This window comes from Mustela nivalis (assembly GCF_964662115.1).
Source record: "Mustela nivalis genome assembly, chromosome: 7".
NCBI lineage: Eukaryota > Metazoa > Chordata > Mammalia > Carnivora > Mustelidae > Mustela > Mustela nivalis.
Genome location: NC_139026.1, coordinates 131,657,759 through 131,680,515, shown reverse-complemented (window position 1 = coordinate 131,680,515; position 22,757 = coordinate 131,657,759). Strand labels below are relative to the sequence as shown.

General features: G+C 43.7%; 1 protein-coding gene and 1 long non-coding RNA gene across 4 annotated transcripts in view; one reads left to right on the top strand and one right to left on the bottom strand.

Moving 5' to 3' along the window:
• Positions 1-7,171: 7,171 nt before the first annotated feature.
• Positions 7,172-14,723, bottom strand: LOC309870074. Its single transcript, XR_014314474.1, has 3 exons — positions 14,325-14,723; positions 10,098-10,281; positions 7,172-7,553 (listed from the first exon to the last, which is right to left on the bottom strand). It is a non-coding gene; the product is annotated as an uncharacterized lncRNA (long non-coding RNA).
• The window catches only part of LOC309870057 (uncharacterized protein C10orf67, mitochondrial), a 153,369-nt gene continuing 143,769 nt past the window's right edge, over positions 13,158-22,757 (top strand). For 2 of the 3 annotated variants that reach the window (XM_082742132.1, XM_082742131.1), the window contains exon 1: positions 13,158-13,482. In XM_082742132.1, coding sequence (XP_082598258.1) covers positions 13,180-13,482 — 303 coding nt within the window. In that variant the 5' untranslated portion in view covers positions 13,158-13,179. Of the gene's footprint in view, positions 13,483-13,665; positions 13,892-22,757 lie in introns of those variants that run through there. The other variant, XM_082742133.1, reaches the window with a different exon arrangement.

Below are 22,757 nucleotides of genomic sequence, written 5' to 3'. Positions count from 1 at the left end.
GAAAAGGAAAAAAAGACAAGGTGTGGAGAGAAGTGATCCTAGTAAATACATACAAAGCGCCAATGGGTGAATTTTGTTCTTATTTAGAAACTCCAGTGATCGTAGATGCCACTCAATACCTCCTTGATTTTTTTTTTTTTTTTTTAGACCAGAACTCCTTTGCTTCAGGAATCAAAATGCATCGTCATTTTTACCACAACTTTGTTCTGTGGATCTCGCTTAGTCCATTTTCTCACAAGGATCTGGTAACAAGTTCTGGTTAGATTTTTCTCTTACACGACAGTGAGTCAGATGGTTTAAATGCTTCACCTACACTGGGGGGTCAATCGAGCATGGGAAGGAAATGCATGGCTCTTTCAGGCAAAGTGCCCACTCACTGGTCCTCGGCACCAGACCCTTAAAAAAGCGTGGTTCCCTTGCAAAGTCACAGGGATGCCGGCACCTGGGCTGATCTGGGGATGCATCCAAGATTGTATTCCTTTTTTTTTTTTTTTTTTTTTTAATGAGTCAGAGGTGCATTTCATCGGTGACATTGTGTGCTTTGATTAGTGCTGTTCCCCACCAGGAGCCTGCCCAGGACCACGCAGCACACAGGCCAAAGACAGAGCAGGGGTACTTCCGGGTGGACTTTCGAACAACCACTCCTATGCCGTGCACAATGGCCTCCCTGGATATTTTGCTGTTTTACCCCAGGTCTGGGCTCGCAAGAAGCTTTAATAAGTGTTTGCTCTGAATTTTATCTGTTCATATCGTTTTAATTGAATCATTTGTTAATAGGGAAACATTCCTCAATCCATCTACGCGTACTCTGTCTGACTTAATCCTCAGCTGTTGGAAATCACTTTTCTGGAGAAGGCTTTCCTGACCACGCTAGCAGAAAGAGCCGCAGTTTGCCTCATTCTCCGTTCCTGTAGCCTGCTTCACCCTCACAGCAAAACTTCCACTTAAGCTGTGTGATCTTGGGCAATCATGTAACTTCTCTGTGCCTTCATTGTGTCACGAGTGCAACAAGAGTAAGAATCATATACATCTCACAGACTTGTCAGATTAAATAAGATGTTACCGTAAAGCACTGAGAACAATGTCATATCTAGCATATAAAAGTGTGAACAATCTTTATGTTTTTATTCAGTGAATATTTATTTATTTATGTATTTAAAGATTTTATTTATTTATTTGACAGAGATCACAAGTAGGCAGAGAGGCAGAGAGAGAGAGGGGGAAGCAGGCTCCCCACTGAGCAGAGAGCCCAATGCGGGGCTCCATCCCAGGACCCTGAGATCATGACCTGAGCCAAAGGCAGAGGCTTAACCCACTGAGCCATCCAGGCACCCCTATTCAGTCAATATTTATTTATTGTTTACTGTGGGCCAGGTACTGTGCTAGGTGCTAGGAATACAACGGTGAATAAAACCAAAAAAAACAGACCCTGGCCTCATAGAGCTTAAAATACAGAGAGAGAGGAAGTTATTAATTACTGTACCGATGCAAGTGAAAGTAGCATTAACAATCTTAAATGTTTAGAAGAGATGGGCAAGATCATATTTACAGGGAGCATTTGATCTGGTCAGAGATGGAAGATCAGTATTTCAGGGGGAAGTTAGCTAGGTATGTGTGGTGCAGTAAAGAGGTACGGAACATCCAATTTCCGGTTGTTTTGTGTCAGGTGCTGTTCTATAATCCTTTCTTTTTCTCAAAGAGTCTGCAAGATAAGAGTGAGTTAATAGCCTTGAGTTCATTGTGATTTTTGCATTGAGAAAGAGTCTGGTCTCTGCTGAGGGAGAAGCTGTGTCCATGCCCGCCTGGGCAAGGAAAGAAAAGAAAGCCTCCTCCCCCGCACCCCCCCCCCCTCCGCCCCTGCTACATCTCTGCTGGGAGTTAAAAAAAAAAAAAAAATTACAGGAAAACATTGGGATGTATAATTAAGCCATTTTATTTGGACATAAAAGGAAAGTCAGAGCCCAGTGTCTAGAGGAGTTTTGAACATCTGGTTTGTTTATAATAACAATGTTCAGAGAAAATTCAGAGGAAAGAGTAAGTTCATTCAGAATCCCACCTCCGTAAAACATAATCGTTTTTCCTTTTCGGTTTTATTTTGTTTCCGCCTTTCATTGTTGGGCTATTATAGCTGCAAGCCTTTTTAAATGGTTGTACTCACAGGGCACAAATAATTCCATGTCTCCCTTTTTATGTGGTGGTACATAGTCTTCATAATTATTCATATTAATCATCATCCTCTTTTTATAGGGAGGAGAAGCTGAACCTTGGAAGCTTGATGATTGCTGTCCTTGACAAATTAAAGGCTCATGGCCATTTGTCAGAAAGGCAAGTCCTTAGACTAGAGCATCCAATGGCTACATTCTATTCCCTGAACTACCCAGCATGTCAGCTGATTAAGCAGGTATGCTTTAGAGATGGAGGTTAAAGAACCTAAAGAAAAACTCATTGTGTGTCTTCTACTCTCAAGACTTCACTACACACTGCACTTTTGACTTCAGATGTGTGGGGTTTCCACGCATCAAGCAGTTCTGCAACACGGGCTGGGTGTTCTACCATTTAACTCAATCCCAACACTATCCTACCAGAGATGCATCAGATCCCACAGGCTACGGGCTCAGTCCCACAAGACTGCCCTCTCCTTCCCGCTTCAGATGCCAATCACGAGTCCAGCCTGCCATTTAGGTTTCTGACTGACCAGCTATAAATTGGAGGATCCCAAACTTCCCGCTCAGGATCAATTAATTTGCTAGCGGGGCTCACAGAACTCAGGAAAACAGTCGAGTTACCAGGTTCCTGGTTTATTATAAGTGGATATAAGAGCCAGATGGAAGAGATGCATGAAGCCAGTGTGGGGAAAGAGAGGGTACAGCTCCCTTGCCCTCTCTGGGCTCACCTCCCCCCACAGAATCTCCATGTGTTCACCAGTCCAGAAGTTCTCCAGACCTTTCTTTTTTTGGGTATTTACAGAGCATTCATCACAATAGGCATGATAGATTAAATCCTTGGCCTTTGGTGATTCCTTCAACCTCCAGCTCCTCCTCCCTGTCTGGATAACGGGATTTGAGGCAGAAAGTTCCAACCCCCTGATCCTGGTTGGTTCCCCTGGTGATTTCCCTGATCTCCCCATCCTTGGGCTAGTCAAAAGTTCCCTCATTAACATACACTGGTGGGTTGAAAGGGATGTCTTATGAATAACGAGACACCTTTATCTCTTCTCTCTTGGGAAATTTCAAAGGTTTTTAGAATTCTGTGCCAGAAACTGGGCAAGTCTAAAATTTGTATTTCTTATAAATCACCATATCACAGGGGGTCAGGGAGCAGTCTGTGGCCAAGGAAGGGAGAAGTGTGAGACAAGCCAAGCTCATGATCTTAGACACTACTGGCCTCATTAGCTTGTTAATTGAGCTAAGCAGTCTGTCTAGAAAACAATGGAAACAAGAAACAAAAACTACAAACTCTTTCAAGCTTTGGAGTGTGAACAGATTGTTAAAAGAGGAAAATAATAACAAATAAGACCGTGTTGACATCAAGATAAGGAGGGGTTTAATTAAAATTCATTAAGACACAATAAGAAACTCTAGGCTTCTAGCAGGTAAAAGGAACTTTGCCAATGAATTATTCAAGAAGAAACGAGCTGAATGAGGAAATGCATCTTGGCAACAGTTCAGACTTTCTCCCCAGGTAATGGTATAACAAAAAGTAACAAAGAAGCATGTTTGTTACTTGAGTATTTTGCACGTGGTACAAACCAACTTGGCATTAGTCTTCCCATTATTGTTTGAGACTTTCAAAGTAACAGAGGGGGGAAAAAAAACCACTAGGAATAAAATCTTCCATTTTAAAATCAGCAAAAACAGCTTTTAGAAAAGTTTAGAACCTATGTGAATCCCCTTTTCTGTGATTCTAAACAACAATGTTAAAGCATACAAATTAAGCAGTTATCAGCACTGTTTAGATGCCCAATGCAACGCTTATTCCACTTACATAAAGAAAAATAAGTCCTTTTCTGAAGATGTAATAATCCAGTGGGATAGGTTGGTGTCTACACAACTAATAATAACACTCATTGGCATGCCACACCATGCCGCTTTCCTGGGAGCACAATATATCTTTAGCCTTTGTTCATGCTGTTTCTATAATGGACTCCCTTTTTCTGTTCACTTATCCAGACTATACTCAGGCTCTATGTCCTGAATCTACGCCAGCTTTTGCATGAAATGAGCACTGAGTATGCCTCCTTTTTTTTTCTTTGTTAGAATTTACTTTTCTTCACATTTCCTATAGTTTTTGGAGTCTTCACTGTACAAAGTAGTACTTTGTTATAGACCATTGTACAAGAACCTGTATCATTGGACACCTGAGTGGCTCAGTTCGTTAAGCATCTGCCTTCAGCTCAGGTCATGATCCCAGGGCCCTGGGATCGAGTCCCACATTGGGTTTTTCTGTCTGCCTGTCAACTCTCCTTGCTTGTAAGCATGCGCTCTCTGACAAATAAATAAAATCTTTAGAAAAAAAAAAAGATCATGTATCATTTTACACATATTAGTTTTGTCTTTTTCAATAATGTATACGTTTCCAGATCACACCTTTCCTCTGTCCTGTGACTTTTTATTTATTAATTTATTTTTTAACCACCTGTGTCCTATGACTAACTTAATACTAATACTTAAAACTTAATACTAAATACTTGTTGTGTGATTGGGTCTGTTGTTCTCATTTAGCTACCTATACTCCTAAAATCCTAATTGATTAGAACTCCCTTTTGCTCAAGAGAAGGCAGTCTTTTGTTCTATTCAGGCCTTCAACTAATTGGATGAGGCCCACCTCTATTATGGGGAATAATATGTTTTATTCAAAATCTACAAATTTCAGTGCTAATCTCCTCCAAAAACACTACCACAGAATGAGATTAACATTGAACTCCCACCTTTCTCACAGGTCTTCTTCCGCTCTGACTGGACTGGCAGTATTTCCTCTCCTAAAGACTCGTGTATATGTTCCTAAGCAAATCGTTCCATTCAACTGGACTTTCTTTGAGCCTGATTTTCTCATGTGAGAAAGGAAGATAATGTTATTACACAAGGTTGAGTTAATAATATAAATGAGAGAAGCGTTCTCCAGACCTTAATGACCTGTGCAGATACCGGCTATCATTACCATTGTCCCCATCCGTGATATTATCCCCATCACTTTGAAACTACTTAGAAACTTGCAAAATTGCTTACAAAGGGTGATATCATGGAAAGAATACTGGTAGATATTACTAGTGCTCACTGATGTCAGTTTCCTTCCACTTCCTGAGCGCTTGCAAGAATAGCTTTTCTAGTCCTCTTTGCAGACCGTAGAGCTATGTGGCTCTTTCTCATCATTGGAGCCGGTGGAAGGGGTCAGTGTGTTTAATTGTCAGCTCTTGATTCTTTCTCCTTTCTTCTCTTCATTGTTGTTTTTTGTTTTGTTTTGTCTTGTTTTTAGAGAGAGCAAGAGAGCGAGATAGCAGGGGAAGGGCAGAGAGAGAAAGAGAATCCTCAAGCAGACTCCCTGCTGAGTGCAGAGCCCGATGTGGGCCTGGATCCCAGGACCCTGAGATCATGACCTGAGATGAAACCAAGTGTTGGATGAGCAACTAACAGAGCCACCTAGACATCCCAATAAAAAGAAGTTTCTAGCAACTGGATCCCTACGTAGTGGTGTGGAGCAGAATTCCCTGCCAACTCTGTGGAGTCGATAGTATGAGTGAAAAAAATTTTTAATTAAAAAAAAAAGCCAAAAGGAAATGAAATCCTAGATGGAGCTATATATAGTCTAACTACCTAAATGCCCTTGAGTGACTGGACTGAACTTTACTATTTCTAAGGTCCCTTCAGCTCTGAAAACTCTGACATTACAACAACACACAGCATCTCATGCAAGTTACAAAGAAATGTCACCTTGTGTTTAAGGCATAAAATGAAATTTCACTTACATCCAACCATCTCAGAGAATGAATTCAGCTAGAATGACTTTTATTATTTTTCTTAAAGATTTTATTTATTTATTTGACAGAGAAATAGAGCACAAGTAAGCAGAGCGGCAGGCAGAGGGAGAGAGAGAAGCAGGATCCCTGGTGAGCAGGGAGCCCAATGCAGGGCTCGATGCCAGGACCCTGGGATTATGACCCGAGCCGAAGGCAGCACCCTCACCAACTGAGCCTCCCAGGTGCCCCTAGAATAACTTTTAGAATTGAAACACTGCTTTATGCACACACCTGCCTTTTAGAGAGAGTGTGTTCAGCATAGTGGCATTAAACATAATCAGTGATTCATGGGCATTATTGTGAACCTTAGTTATTTTATAGTGATATCCTCAGGGTCAGTGACAAGTGGAGGTCTTTTTGCTCCTCACAATGACCTAAACCTCTCATGTTATCTGAATTTTTGCTGTGGAATTTTTTAGACGTTCAGTGCCCTTGTGTCAGCTGTCAATGTGGTGATCATCTTTAGTAGCCTGTTTCCCCACTTTTATTGGCTGAAGAGATAGAAAGCAGATTTCCAACTCTGTTGGAATTGTACATAAGATTATATAGGGTCTAAGTAACAGGTTAAGAAGCTTTCCTAGGAGTCAAGCAATTAAGATTTAAGCATGAACTTTGTAGCCTCTTTAGACACACATACGTTTTGCTTGATTTCCTGTTCTCGTGAATATCTCACAAAGGTGAATTTCTCTTATAAACAGTCTCCAGTAATACAGGGGGTTAATGTGTTTGATTCTCTACAGCAACCCCAACAACTCAGATACATAATTAAGTGGCTAATATATGCTTGACAGCTTGAGAGGTACCTCGTAGGCTATTGCAAGAATGAACATTGTGTGAAGAATGGAAATAATTTGTTCCTCATGACAGTTCCATGAGGCAGTATAGCGTAACAATTAAGCACGTAAGTTCTGGAACAAGACTGTCTGTGTTCAGATCCTAGTTTCACCCCTTCAAACTGTGAACTTGGACAAGTAAATCACCCTACTGGTTTCTCCATCTTCTCCTTTTTAAATTACAGCTCATTAAAGTGATGTGTTAAATGCTTGGAAAATTTCCTGACACATAGCAAGCATTCGGTAAATATTGGACTTGTGATGATTATTTTTCTCAGTCTTATAAATAAATATATTTGCTGTATTCGTCAGGGTTCTCCAGAGAAACAGAATCAATAAGAAAGATTTATTATGAGGGGTTGGTTCATGTGATGATGGAGACTAAGAAGTCTTACAACCTATTGTTTGCAGGCTGGAGGCCCAGAAAAACCAGTGGTGTGGTTCCAGTCCACATCTGGAGGTCTGAGAACCAGGAGACCTTGGTCTAAGTCTCTGTCCAAGTCCAAAGGCCAAGGAACCAAAAACATCAATGTCTGAGGGCAGGAGAAGATATATGTCCCACCTCAAGCAGAAAGCAAAGTAGCCCTTCCTCCACCGTTGTGTTCTACACAGGCCCTCAGCAGATTGGGTGACGTCCACTCACATTGGTAACTGGGATTTTCTTTACTCGGTCTACTGATTCAAACGCTCATCTCTTCTAGAAACACCTGCAAAGACATATCCAGAAATAATGCTTTACCAGCTATCTGAGCATCCCTTAGCCCAGTCCAATTGACTTGTAAAACTAACCATCACTTTCACTATTATTGATATAAAGAGCTGCAAAGAATATAAGGGTATCCTTTGATTAATTTATGAATTTTTCAGTGGTCACTGTGTTAGTCAGAGTTCTCCAGAGAAACAGAACAAGTAAGATGACCGTATATAATATACAGATAGATTTATTTCAGGGAATTAGTTCACACGATTATGGAGGTTGCCAAGTCTAAAATCTTCAAGGTAGGCAGGAAAGCTGGAGATCTAAGGAAGAGCTGATGCTACAGTTCAAGTCCAAAGGGCAACTGCTGCAGGAGCCCTTTTGCTCAAGAGAAGGCAGTCCTTCATTCTAGTCAGGCCTTCAACTGATTGGATGAGGCCCAACCATACTATGGAGGATAATATGTTTTTTTTCAAAATCTACCAGTTTCAATATTACTCTCATCCAAAAAACACCACCACAGAAACACCTAGAATAATATTTAACCATATGTCTGGGCACTGTGGTCCAGTCAAGTTGACATATAAAATTAGCCATATAGTCAAGAACGATCTTTCCTTATTGGGTCAATGTTTTCCATTGGTGGCTTGAACCTAGACCTAGAATTTCCTGAGGGAAATTACCTTGCAAACCTTCCCTTCTCTTCATTTATACATTTATCATGGGAATTTCCTTCTTCATAAAGAATGACACAGCAGATTAGCAGGTCTCTCTGGCCCAAACATCTTCTCCTATTACCATGAGATGTAGGATTTCCTGTAGCCATCAAGATTGGCAGCTTGAATTAATCTCTTCTCGCCCCCTAGAAATAGCAGCTAACAGTATTTTCATGCCTAATTCTCTAATACCTACCACTGAGCTGCACGATGTTTTAGGAATTACTCTTTGAAGAAACTTACTCAGAATTTCTCCACCACTGATTCATTTGACAAATACGTATTGAACATTTACTACCTGGGTGGCCCTAGGTTGGGCTGGGGACACAAGGTTGAATTAAACAGATACAGATCTTACATATCAAAATCAGTTACATTAAAGAAGTTTTTATTCTTTCTTCTGGCTTTCTAGATAACTGACCTAGTTTGGTCACAGGCAATTCTTTGCATTGATGTTATATTTTTCAAGGAAGTTTGACGAAGGTAATGACTAGCTGTGTCCCCAACACCTTGCTCTCAGCTTATACGGAAAGCCAGTCTCCCACATTTATTTTTAAATCCCTCCCGTGCAAGAAGACCCCAAACACTTTATGCAGCCTGTTTGTGGAGGTCTCCAGAAACCTAACTTTCTGTCCTTTCAGGTGAACTACCAGCAGCATGAATGATTCCCTTGAAGCAAGATCCCATGTCCTGTTAGTAAGCATCAGGTCATTACAAAAAGCAAAGGCTGGGGCGCCTGGGTGGCTCAGTGGGTTAGGCCGCTGCCTTCGGCTCGGGTCATGATCTCAGGGTCCTGGGATCGAGTCCCGCATTGGGCTCTCTGCTCAGCAGGGAGCCTGCTTCCCTCTCTCTCTCTCTCTGCCTGCCTCTCCATCTACTTGTGATTTCTCTCTGTCACATAAATAAATAAATAAAATCTTTTAAAAAAAAATTAAAAAAAAAAGCAAAGGCTGGACAGAGGACTGGCAGGGGATCAAGCTCAAAGCCCCATCCCTCAGGGTTTAAGTTCCAGCTTCCATAAGACTCTTGAAGACTGTTCCTGGAAAGTAGGAGGAATTCCGAACTATTTTGGCTGGCCTACGTATCTCGGAGATCTTTAAATTCACCAATTCGAGCCCATTTTTAACAGCTACTGACTAGTCAATAGGCCACGCCACTCCCCAGTAAAAACCCTCTGCTGATATTCAGTACATTAACAAGCATAGTGGTGGCTCGTTGATCTAGAACAGTTAACAGAAGCTTGCAGTAGTCCCTTCTGAAGTGAGGACTTCCTGACTTGAGCAACAGTGGGGGTGCCATTCCTTGACTGTGCACTCCTTTTTCTTTTTTTTAAGATTTCATTTATTTATTTGAGAGAGAGAGAGAGCATTAGCAGGGAGAGGGAGAAGCAGACACCCCACTGAGCAGGGAGCCTAATGCGAGACTCCAGCCCAGGCCCCTGAGATCATGACCTGACAGAAGGCAGAGGCTTAACTGACTAAGCCACTATGCTTAACTGACTAAACCCCTTGACTGTGCACTTTTGATCAGGACCTTGGTATAGCAGAACCCACGTCACACACATCCCTCTGAGGGCCCACTGAAACATTTCTAGGTAAATAAACAGGCGTAACAATAACAAACCCAAATTTCACACTACTGTATTTGCCTATGTCCTATATCCCCATGAGTTCTTAAAATTGCTAAATTAGAATGTTAGAAATGTTAGATTAGAATTAGAATGTTAGAAATTACCACATTTCTCAGAGTTTGAGCGTAAAGACAATGAGGGGTGTTAGTGTTGCGATACCAGGAGCACTAGTGGGAGAGCCAAGCTAAGCATCCAGGCAAAGCCTCACCTGGTGGTTCGTTTTGGGGAAACGAGTTGAGTCCTCCTGTGGAAAGTCTAAATACTGTATCTTATCAGTTCCCTTAGGTCAGGACATAGGGAATACTCACGCTAACCAAAACCACACGTTCGCTGTCTACATTTAGTCCTTTTGGTGAATCCATGTACCCGAGAATCTGAATTATCCTTTGGCCCTGGAAAAAAGAACAGAGCACCACATGGTCCTATGTAGGTAATTTACGGCAATCTGATGAATGTTCTACTCCTCGTGACAGTAAATCCCTCTGTGGTCTGATGAAATGGAGCCCCCAGTAGAGATCTTTGTCTCATAAATTCTTATTATTTATGTCACCGATTCTAAGATCCACATCTTTATCATCTTTGGGTGAAATCTTGGATTGCATGAACTATGGCAATTGCCCTTTCCTCACTCTCCATCAGGCCTCTACCTTTCCTGAACCACTCACTGCCTATTGCAATGCATGCCTTGCAGACTTGCTAGGTTATGTTCAAGTATGCAGATTGTCCAGTCTGTTGACGAGACAGAGAGATTTCCTGAATTTCCCTCAGCAGCAGGGTCACAAATCTTCTCACAGGTGGACTCATTTCTGCAGATGAGAAAGCGCTACTATTTTCTTCACATTTTTTACTCATCTCCCTTTTAAACATCTAGACTAGTTCCACATAGAAGATATCCTCTACCGCAGTGCTCAAGGACATTTGGCAGCAAGATCCAAATTCCACATCAAGACTGCTCCTGCCCAGACTCCCACTGTGCCTCCCATCTTGGTTTTCAGCATTAGCCACGTGAAAACACTTACTGATGGATTTTTACGAGAGTGGATATGTTATGTCATGGCAGCAAAATTTAAGACATGAAAATGCTCTAGTCTCAGGAGTTTTTCCATACAGGATTTAGTCGCATAATATTGTCCTGGCTAAAGACCTTGCTATTTCCTTTCCCAAACCTTTATTTAAGAACTTTGGTTATGGATGGAGCAGAACATAAAACAAGTTTACCTGACAGAGCCTGCACCACATAATCATAGATTACAGCTGGTGATAAAAGAAAAATAAGCACTTTACATATGATGACACCAGAAAGAATTTAAATTACAAACCTAACCTCAAACCTCTTGGCTTTTATTAGACTACAGGACTGATAATATCCATCTGGAATATATAAATTACTATGTTCAGAGTCAGCACTTGACTCCTAATCAAATCCTCATGCTATTTAATCTGAGATGTTATCACTTTTAATAATTGGTAGGTGATCTTTTCAATATAAATATACATTATATTTATACTTGTTTCAAGGGGCAGTTGAATATTTTAAATTGTGCCATAAATCCTGTTAATTTAAAAAGTAAAAATTATTTTAGCTTATGAGACATTCAACTTTCAAGAAATGGAAGACTTTAAGTGTTGTATTCCTTAGTTGTGGTTTAGAAAGGAGGAACACACTCCTTGAAGGCCTGGTTAGTATTTGTCTTGTGTCCTACACGAGCTATGTGCTTTTCCCCCTTTATAGATTGCTACCAAGCACCCTGAGAAAAGTTCATTATCCAGTTTTTACTGGTGAGAAAAAAAGAGGCTCTGAAATGTTAAATAACTTGCCCAATGTTCTAAAGCAACTAAATTTCAGGGGAGTCTTTCTTTCTTTCTTTAAATGTTTACTCCAGAGCTCATGAGCTTTCCACTAAAAACTATCAATTAATTCATCATGTGATACAAAGAGCCTGGGTTTAGTACGACAGATGGTTTGACACTGCTCAACCCAGTTGTTATAGGCGAGAATATGATTTGAAATGAACAATTTCATAAGACAGAACACCCAGAGGTAAGTGTAGGTAACTGACAACAAGGGAAGTGTTATGTAGTTAATAGTTTCAAAAACAGTCATGCTCGTAACTTGTTCTCCTAGACACTGAAATCTGAAACTCTGCGATATGCTATAGCAAGGCTTCAAACAAAGAGGATTTGTTCAGTTCATGTTTTTGTGGGATGGTGTAACTATGCAGTCTATATCAGTCAACAAAGGCAGCACAGAGCTGACCAATGACTCATGAAGTCGTTGGTGAGACCGACCTTCTCAGTTTCAAAATATACATTTCCAGCTGCATTAATGAAACAGTCAACAGCTTATCACTGACTTTTTACTACCTTGGCCTGGTCCTAAGCAAATTGGGTTTTTAATTTTACCTTGGAATTTATCTCTTTATTTAAAATTTTTATATGCATTGTGGTAAAAAAAATCACTTAAGATAACTTATTATAGATTCATACATTTCTCTCTTTTAAAATACTTTTTTAAAAATATTTTATTTATTTATTTGACAGAGAGAGATCACAAGTAGGCAGAGAGGCAGGCAGAGAGAGAGAGAGAGAGGAGGAGGAAGCAGGCTCCCCGCTGAGCAGAGAGCCCGATGTGGGACTCGATCCCAGGACCCTGAGATCACGACCCGAGCCGAAGGCAGCGGCCTAACCCACTGAGCCACTCAGGCGCCCCACTTTTAAAATACTTTTTGATTATATGGTAAAATTTCCCTCAAGAAACTTAGAAGATAGGCTTTGAAAACAAAAATCTATGTGGAGTAAAAGTAACTTTTTCTTCTCTCTTCATCTTCTCAAAGGAAAACAGAACTTTACAGAAGATTATGTTGGTATAGGTTATATATATATTTTTTCCGTTTGGGGCCTTCATTTTGTCTTTCAATATAAGAGTTATGTTAATGCTACAGTAACTTTCTTTTTATATTCTGAGCTTCCAACATCAAACTAAGTTCATTTTCACATAAGAGAGAAAAACTGCTGTCTTCCTGTAGGTCATATATTGAAGTAGAAATGGGGTATACTTAGCCCTAAAACCAGCAAATGACATACCGATGATGTTAGAAAAGATACATGGTACATAATTTGAACAACCGTTTCATTATTACACAGTTTATTATTGTAGAAACTTTGTAAAGATAAATTCCACTCTACCCTGTAGAGTTTCAAACTTAACGCCTGAGTTCTGACCTTCAATATTAAATAGAGATGTAGGCCGTTTAATCTCTGCAAAGATATTTTTTTTGGGGGGGGGGTCCATGAAGCGCCTGCGTCTGGGGTCGAGCGGCAGGTGTAGGCAATTCACCAGGGCGCCCGCTTCCTTCTTAGTCTGGCATTGCTCTGGGGCCAAGGCTCATTATGTCCTAAACATGGAAGGTTATTACCAGGGGGCGCTGTTCCTCCTCCTCCCCGAGGCTGCCCTCCAGCGAGGGGCGCAAGGCCGGGAAGACGAGGGTCCCCGCGCAGGGAGGGGTGCTCGCGTGCAAAGGGAGACGCTCAGGAACCCAGCGAGCGCGCCGGCCTGGAGGGAGGCTGAGCGCAGAGGCCCCAGAGAACACAAGGTGAGGAGAGCCTGGGGCGCGGAGGGACCTCGCAGGGGTGTCTAGACGAGTCCAGCTTTCTTGGGGACATTTCATCGGCGGCCTGGCCCGTGGGTGTCCGGCACAGAGCGCGCCCCGTCCGGCAGCGCTGAGACCCGCGGGCCGTGGGAGCTGGCCGCGTCCGCTCCGCCGCGCCGCCGCCGCTTCCCGCGCTCCGCCCGCCCCTCCCCCCGGGGTCGCCATGGCAACGCACGCCGGGTTCTGGACTCCCAAACTCCCGCGAGCCCGCAGCTGCGCGGGAGGCCCACGGCCCGAGCCGCCAGCCCCGGGCTCCGATGGAGAGCGAGGACGACGCGCCCGAGACCCGGGAGTGCCGGATGATCCTCGAAACCCTCGAGTCGACTATTGAACAATTCCGGTTCAGCCCCAGGTGACCCGAGACAGCCGCCGCACCCCCCCGCAGCGCCACCTCCCCTTCCTTCCTGGGTCGGCCCGTCCCCCGCGGCACCACGCGCCCCGCACCCCTTTCTCGCGACTCCCTCCCGCGCTCCAGGCCCGCAGGCCGGCTGGTTTGATTTCTCAAGTGTATTCACATAAACTGAGAGCAGGGACTCTGAAGCCACAGTGCCTGGGTTCAAATCCTGCGACCCTCTCCAGGGTCCCTGAGTCGGGCGAGTTCCTTGAAAACTTGTGTCGCAGTTACTTCATGGGAAGACCGCGGAGAGGGCGGTGGACGGTGCTGCTTCGTAGTTCAGAGAATCTGAAATGAGTGCATCCGTGTACCCTGTTTGCAAGAGCGCCGTATGTATGTACACATAGTGCCCTCTAGGTGTTAGCCAACATCACCTTGAGCCTTTCGTTACCTTTCCTTGCTCTCATCATCCTTTGCGCCCCTCTGCCCACAGTTTGTTCGGATAATGTAGAGCTGATGCATCTGGGAAAATGTGTTTTTCCTTCCAGAAACCTGTTAAAATCAGTAAGTGGCCAGCACTAGATCAGCTACTGTGCAAGCACTTAGAATTCCCTAAATCAAGGGCTCCATGGTGCCAGGTAGGCTGGCTTGGAGGCAAACCCGGCACCCTGAGGCCCCAGAGTGAGAAGAAAGGACCAGCGCGGTACTGGCCGCATGGTGGGGACTGACCCAGGGAGTCAGTGCTGCCCGCTCAGCGGGAGGGGGTGGGTGTATTTGTGAAAATAGATCAGGGTAGACCTAGGATTGGTGGTTGTGGAAAGCACATTATTGGCAGCGGCCCATAATAACACCAGGGACACGGTGTCTAACCTGTTCTGCTTGTTTACTGATAGCAATGACTTCCTGCCTTGGATTCCTGGGCTTTGCCTGGTGTGGAGCTCAGCAGCAAAACACACCGGCTGCGCCCAGTGGACAGAACTAGGATGCCAGGTGCTCAGTGCCTGAACAAAGGACCCACTGAGGCCAATGTTAATTTCTCTTCCCCCACAGTGCTAGAGGGGGCTGTGCTGGTGTCTGGGAGGCATGGGAGAGGCTGGAGTAGGGACTGCAGTCCTGGGTTTCAGGCAGAGTTTGGCACTGGGCAAGCAGCGATCTACAAACCCTCTGAAGGCCCGCCTTTGTCAAGTTTACATTCTAGTCAGGAAACTAATGATAAGCAAGCAAAGCATGTAATAAAGAAGTTAGTGGTACGTGCTAAGGAAGGAACAGCGGGGAGGGAGCAGAGGCACTGGTGTGCGGGGCAGGGAAATGGATTGTAATTTTAGATACTGTGGCCCAGGAAAACTTCTCAGAGATGATGTTGGGGTGAGGACCTGCAGGCTTGACGGAGGAACCATTCTGATGTATCAGGGAACGAAGTGTTCCAGCCAAAGAACAGGAAGCAGGAAGGGGTGGGCCCTGGTGTTGCAGGCCCAGCAAGGAGCCCCGGGTGGCTGGAGCCCAGGGAGAAGGGGACAGCAGAGGAGAGGTGAGAAGTAAAGGGACCATGCCAGGCAATGTCACTGAGTGGCTGTCCCACAGTTTAACTCCATTCTGACACTCTGCTACCTAGAGACGGCGTCACTTAGCACAGGTGAAGGGCCCAGTCCTACAAGACTGCCCCCGCCTCCAGAAGGCAATCGCAAATCAAGGTTGTTACCTGTGCTTCTGACCATTGGGTCTGAAATTACAGGTTTCCATAACCCCTGCTGTGGGTTCAATTAATTTCCTAGAGCCACTCAGAACTCAGAAAACTAATTTACCTACAGGTGACTAGTTTGTTACAAAGACTATTAAAGGATACAAATGAAAGGCCAGATAAAGAGATTCTTAGGGTACAGTCTTGAAGGGTCTGGAGCAGAAAAGCTTCTGTCCCCATGGAATATGGAGAGTGCCACCCTCCTGGGTCCTGGATGTGTTCTGCTTCACCCACCAAGAAGCTCGATGAAACTTGTAGTTTGGAGGTTTTTTATGGAAGCTTCATTACATAGGCCAAATTGATGAAATCATTGACTTTTGGTGATTGGGTCTAACCTCCTTCCCCTCCAGAGGGGGATGTAGGAGTGGGATTGACTGGTCCCACCCTCGAATTGTGGTTGGTTTCCCTGGCAACCCGACTCCATCCTTAGGGTCTTTCCAAAAGTGCCCCCTTTTAACATGGACTCAGCCCTGGTTCAGAGGAGTATGTTATGAATTACAAAAGACCCACAGGTCACCTTTTTCCACACTGAGACTATTTCAGGAACTGAGGACAAAATACCAAATATAACAAGAGATGATCCCCTTGCTCAAGTCACTTAGGAAATTCTAAGATTCTTGGGAGCTTTGAGGCCGGAACTGTGGATGAACACTAAAATATTTATTTCTTATTATAAATCATACTGTCAAAGATGGGAAGCCGAGAGGGGGGATTGGTGCAGACAAATGATTTGACAGACTGAATCTTTCAACAGGATTACTCTGGCTGCTGTTTTGATAATAAGTTATAAGGAAGATAAGGGCAGGGAAACCAATTAAGAGATGGGGGTAGAAGTAGCTTTTGCTTTACCTTGTAGGTTCTTGGATGAGATCAACCTCCTTATAAAAGACAGATTAATAGGAGAAGAATAAAACAGAAGTTTAATAGCCTGTATGCCTCTTGTATATATGGGAGATAACCAGAAAAACAGAGTAACTCCCCCCAAATGGCCCAAGCCACCCCTTTAAATACCACCACCTAAAGACAAAGGATGGGGATTCGATTGGGGGTGGTGAGTTATGGAAAGTTGCCAGGAAAAGCACAGTAAACAGAAGTATGGCTGTCACGCAGATTTTAATTGGTGCCTTCTTTATTGATAAGATTCTCCTGTGATTTACTCATCCTTTTCTTCCTGGTCTAGAGAAGGAGACACTTACAAATGGGGCCGTCCTTCGTAAATGTAAATTTCTCTTCCAAGGGAATAACTTCTACTTTGTTTGCAGAACCTCTCCTGTGTCTGCAGTTCTCAAAATAATAGCTCAAAATAATCCTTGTGCCAAAGAGGCATATTTTGGGGTGCTATATTCTGCTCCCCTTCAAGTCGGATGTTCAGAAGAGAGGTCCAGACTGGTTGTATCAGTTTGGGAGTAATTAGCACAAAGAAGGTTGTAGGGGTGGAGGGCTTGGTGAGATCACCTAGGAAGTGGGAGTGACAAAGAAACGTGCCTTCTTCGAAGAGGAAAAGAGGGAAGCAGTGTTTTCCTTATTTAAAATTGAACAGTACACCATAGCGAAAGTTTAGCACACCTAATACCATTTTCTCTGACTAATTCGTTAATAAGCATTTGTTAGGATAGATTATTCTGGGATCCAGTGAGAAGTGTCATTGCATTCTATTAATAAATATTCATGGGTCTGTTTTCTGTGCTAAATTTACATGTTAATTTCCTATCTCGTTTATTCAAAAAACATAATTGTCATCTTTCCAAGACTGTATTTTATGCATAACAACTAAGCCATTATTCAGAAATCGAATTGCCAGGACTATAAATAAGGCCTGTGTAGGAGCCACTTAGCTAATTTGTTGAGATGTGGGTTTCATTCTAGGCAAGGAGGTTGCCATTTAAAATCAGAGACATTTGGAATTTGACGGGAAACTGAAGAATGAACCTTCATGTCTCACTTAGGTTCTGAATGAGCCAGATCTTTCTGAGTCAGCTATACAAAATTGAAGACTCAAGGGACCTTAGAGCCATGAGCCTTTTCTCCCTAGGGATGGACAATTGGGATCTGTCCCTTCGGGCTTATGATTTTAGAAGAGTTCTTTCCTCTCTTCAAACCTCGAGTTCTGTATCTTTGAAACAAGAAAGTCAGTCTCTCTCTTATGAGATTATTGGGAGGATGATCTGAAGAGAAAATGCTTATGTTAGTGCATATATCTTAACAATCCACGTGGGACAAGTTAAACACTCAATAAGTAGCACTTAATATAATTAACTCTGTAGGAGGTATCTATCACATTATTGGATTTGATTTTAAAGCATTATATTGTAGTGTTATAATATTAGGATACCATATAGGAATAACTAAAAACATCCCAAGTTTTAAATCATATCTTGAAAATATATGTATTTGGGGTGGTTTCCTTACACTTTTAACTTATTTTTTCCAGCTTTATTGATATGTAATTGACATGTAACATTATATATTCATAATAGCTACCAACATTCCCTAAACCTACTGCCCACAATAGATTTTATTTACTTGAGAGAGAGACAGTGAGAGAGAGCATGAACGAGGAGAAGGTCAGAGAGAGAAGCAGACTCCCCATGGAGCCAGGGGTCCGATGCGGGACTCGATCCCGGGACTCCAGGATCATGACCCGAGCCGAAAACAGTCGTCCAACCAACTGAGCCACCCAGGCGTCCCAATAGATTTTTTTTTTTTAAATGGAAAAGAAAGAACATACATGTTCAAGCTTAAAGAAAGATGAAGTTGTATAGTTAAAAGGAGCTGCTTGGCATTGGGGAGGCTAAAGGATTGCATTTGTAGACAAGGAGGATGAAGTGTGATGTCTGTTGAATGTGCAGTGTTGTAGAATATAAGGAAACAGGTTGAGTGACTGTTTGTATTTATTATGATGATCTAGCACTCAGGATCTAGACCGGAAACCTCACCAGTATTTGAATGGGGGAAATATTTCCTGTTCCTTATTAAATATTAAGAAGTATTGGGGGGCGGGGGAAGAAGAAGGAGAAGCATTTTTAACTAGTAAAAGGCAGTAAAGGACTCTATGCGGTCTTGTAATAGCAAATGCAGAATGGAGCTGTGATCCCCAGGGCAGAAGAAGAGTAAACAAGAAAGGAAGTAAGAACTCAGAAGACCCTCACTCCCCCTCGATCCCACTGCCACCCAAGGCAGAGATTAAGACGTCTTGGAAGAGGACTCGGCTGGTGGCGGAGAAACTGGTCAGAGGGTGCTGGCCGGAGCTGAGCCACCGGGTGGCTTGTTGAGAGGCTGAAAGATACAGGCAGACTAAGGTTCCTCACCCAGCCGGGAGATCCAAATCTGAAGGTTCTAAGTTCTCAGAAATAACCCTCCTTGGGCACCTGGCTGACTCCATCAGTGGAGCCTGCGACTCTTGATCTCAGGGTTGTGAGTTCGAGCCCCAGGTTAGGCATAGAGATTACTTAAAAATAAAATCTTTAGGGGCACCTGGGTGGCTCAATGAGTTAAAGCCTCTGCCTTTGACTCAAATCATGATCCCAGAGTCCTGGGATTGAGCCCGGCATTTGGCATCTCTGTCTACTTGTTCTCTCTGTCTGTCAAGTAAATAAATTAAAAAAAAAAAACTTTAAAAATAAATTTTAAAATGTTCCCTCTATCCTTCAGGTTCTTGGCTGAGACTCCCTGTAATAAAAGATTAACAGGAAAAAGACAAAGAGAAGTTTAATAACATATATACCTCCTGTATACATGCAAGATACCTAGGAATATTTAGTAACTCCCTGAAATGGCCCAAGCTACCACTTTTAATATCATCTCCACCTAAAGGCAAAGACAGTGTTGGAGGATGAGGGGGGAGCCATTTTGGGAGGTTGTCAGCAAAGCCCAGGAAAAGGTGGGCGCTCTTGTTATGCACATTGAAGTCCTTGTTCAGTTTCTGGAGATGGAGTGGTCCTCTCTTCCTGGTTCAGCGGGGGAGACAGGCTTACACATGGAGATACCCCTTATAAATGTACGTGTCCCTTACAAAAGGGCGACTTCTACTGTGTTTTTAGAGCTTCTCCTATGCCTGCTGGTCCTTTGAAACACCTACCTCAAGACAGTCCTTCTGCCAAAGAGGTGTATTTGAGGGTGGCAAATTCTGCTCCCCAGTGGCAATGTAGAGAGCAAAATGGAGTCTCTCATGTCAGGCAGGCCTCTGTCAAACAATGACGCAGACAAAGTAGTGCAGCTGGGAGACAGCGCCAAGACCCACGTCAGCTGACGCCAGAGGCCTGCGGAGACCCACACCCAATTCAGTCCCTTTAGGCAGGGAAGGATTCTGCCAGAACACCTTGGGACTCTTCAGGCCCCTCTGTGTCCGACCACTTAAAAAAGGTAACTGCCACCGAAGGCTGTGCCCGATGGATCTCCAGACAGCACCGAGAACCTTCCCTGCTTGAACATCAGAGGCAGTGAGTGCCAGGGGCTGACCCGGACCAGACCCGGGCGTCAACTCAACTGTGCGCCCATAGACTGACTTCATGTTTGGGTCCTTAATTTCCTATGCCTTTCTGATCCTGTTTGTCGTGTGACTTGTCTTCTGTCCTGCTTTGTGTGCTCTGCAGGCAGCCAAGTTTAATCACAGGATGAAATGTCATTGAGTCTAGAATCCTGAACCTGCTTTATAATTGTGATTTAGGGGTATGGGGTGGCTCAGTGGGTTAAGCCTCTGCCTTCGGCTCAAGTCATGATCCCAGAGTCCTGGGATCAAGCCCCGCATCGGGCTCTCTGCTCAGCAGGGAGACTGCTTCTCCCTCTCTCTCTGCCTGCCTCTCTGCCTACTTGTGATCTCTCTCTCTGTCAAATAAATAAATAAAATCTTTAAAAAAAATTGTGACTTAACTTTGCTTTATGATTGAATAAAGCTGACATGGTGGAAACACACAACTCATGTGTGCTTCTCCACAGTGTGCTTATGACAAGTATGGAAATGCAAAGAAGCACCCCAGAGAATCCGCTGGGTTCCAGACATAGTGTTCACTGACTCCGTTGTATACTCTTCATACTCAGAATTGATCACTTCAGCCAGACCCCATTCTCTGCCTTCTGGTTCAATGACCAAAGGACCACCGGGTGGTGAGCTATCAGTTCAATTAAATCTCATCGAATTCAATGGAGCTATTGTATTTCTGGATGAAAACATTCTTCCCCTGAGAACTAAGACCTCCAAGCCAGCAGATCATAAAGTTGCTGGGACAGGAAGCAATACTCCTGGGAGCTGGTTATTAGGTATAAGAAAGAGAGAGGAGCCACCTCTACTTCTGTCTCTGGGCTCCTGGACGGACCTGTAGCTATGGGAGAGGCAGCAGCCCATACTGATTCAAAGCATAGACTGCATCCTGTAAGACAGAAACACATCTTTTCATGGATCTGTCTCACAACTGCCATAATCAAATCCTCAGTAAGCTTTGAGGGGCCAGGCCGTACTGGGTGATGGGATATGTGATAAGACTCATCATTTCCAAGGGCATGAGCCCATTGCTGCACTTCTTTTGCTATGAAATGAGCACTTTTATCAGAAGTGAAGATGTGCACGAAGTCATGATGGTGGGTAAGGCATTTTGCAATGGATGGTGATTCTGGAAGATGCATTGTGGTTGGGGAATACAAATCCATATCGCTAGACATATCCATATGTAGACATCGGTGTAGAATACTTACGTCTACCCCGGGGAGGCTGATGGCAGAGGGTCAGTGTTATCAGGCAGCCACCAAGTGGCTGGCTATCCCCACTGGTTAATACTGGCACATTAGGGACTCACTGCTGCTCTTTCTTGTTGGCTGATGAGGCATTCAGTGCTTGCCTCAGCCAGGCCAGACTCGGTAAGGTGACGTCTGCGTTGTTGAACTCCATCCCTACCACCATTGCCATTTCGTTCAAGGGCCATTGAGCGAGCCCTGGGATGGTTGCAGAAACTAACTGCTATCCAGAGTATGTCATTTCACCTGCTTCATCACTGAACACTTTCTCTGTGATGGATGCCCTTTGGTGAGTATCCAAATGGAGCACAAGTATCTTTATAGCCTGTGCCCGTTCTTTTGCTTTTTAAAAAACTTTATTTATTTATTTAGAGAGCATGAGTGGGGGGAGGGGCAAAGGGAGAGAGAGACTCTCAAGCCGACTCTGCACTGAGCACCAGAGCCCGATGTGGGGCTTAATCTCAAGACCCTGAGATCTTGACCTGAGCCAAAACTCGAGTTAGACGCTTCAACAGAGCCACCCAGGCGCCCCTAACCTGTGCCCCGCAGAACTCTTCCCCGGACTTTCTTGTCACCAATCTCTCAGTCTCCTTCCTTCCAAGTTCCTGGCCATGATCCACTTAAAATTTTAGCAACAGGCATAAATTAATACAGAGACACAATTCTGGCGAGCTCTCATTCAGAAAAGTAAACAGGTGAATGTACTACTTTAATTCTCTTCAGAGGAAGGGTTTTCCTTCACGGCTGTCCTTCAAGGTCACCTCTGAGCGGGGCTGTGGGAATATAGGTATCCCCCTTCGGACGGCAGCACCTTCTGTTAACCAAGCCTGAGTCTTTCCTTTCTCAGTCAACTGATCAGACAGAAACTTCCCATGAGGCTGTACCTGTGGATTCAGGGGGAAGAGGCAATGGAGCAGGGGCTAAGGGCTCCTGGAAATGTCTTTCCCTCTGCTTGAGCCTGGTCTCTGATGTCAGTTCCATCTTATGAGACTAAATCTGCTCATGCCCAATTTTATGGTTTGGTGGGTCAGATAAAACCCAATTTATCATGGGAAATCAGGCCTGATGACTCATGTTTAGGCATTCAATCTTTTCCAGGCTCAATAGCAAGCCAGGACTGTTTCTCAAAAGGATGATAGTGATCTATACAAGAAGGCAGAAGATCTGCTCGAAAATCCTAGACGTCTCTGCTATGTTTTTCTTAGTGGTGCTTGCCAGAAGATCGCAGATAATTCCTCTATTTGTCATAGACAAATAGTGCCATTATCTGCTGGATCACAATGCCCCAGTGGAAGAACAGCTTGTACTACAGTCTAGATTTCTTTTATTCAAGGCTCCCAGAAAAATGGGCAGCCTTACCTATGACTTGGAAAATGGGTTGAAGTAGCGCACACAACCCTTTGACCAACACCTCCCCAT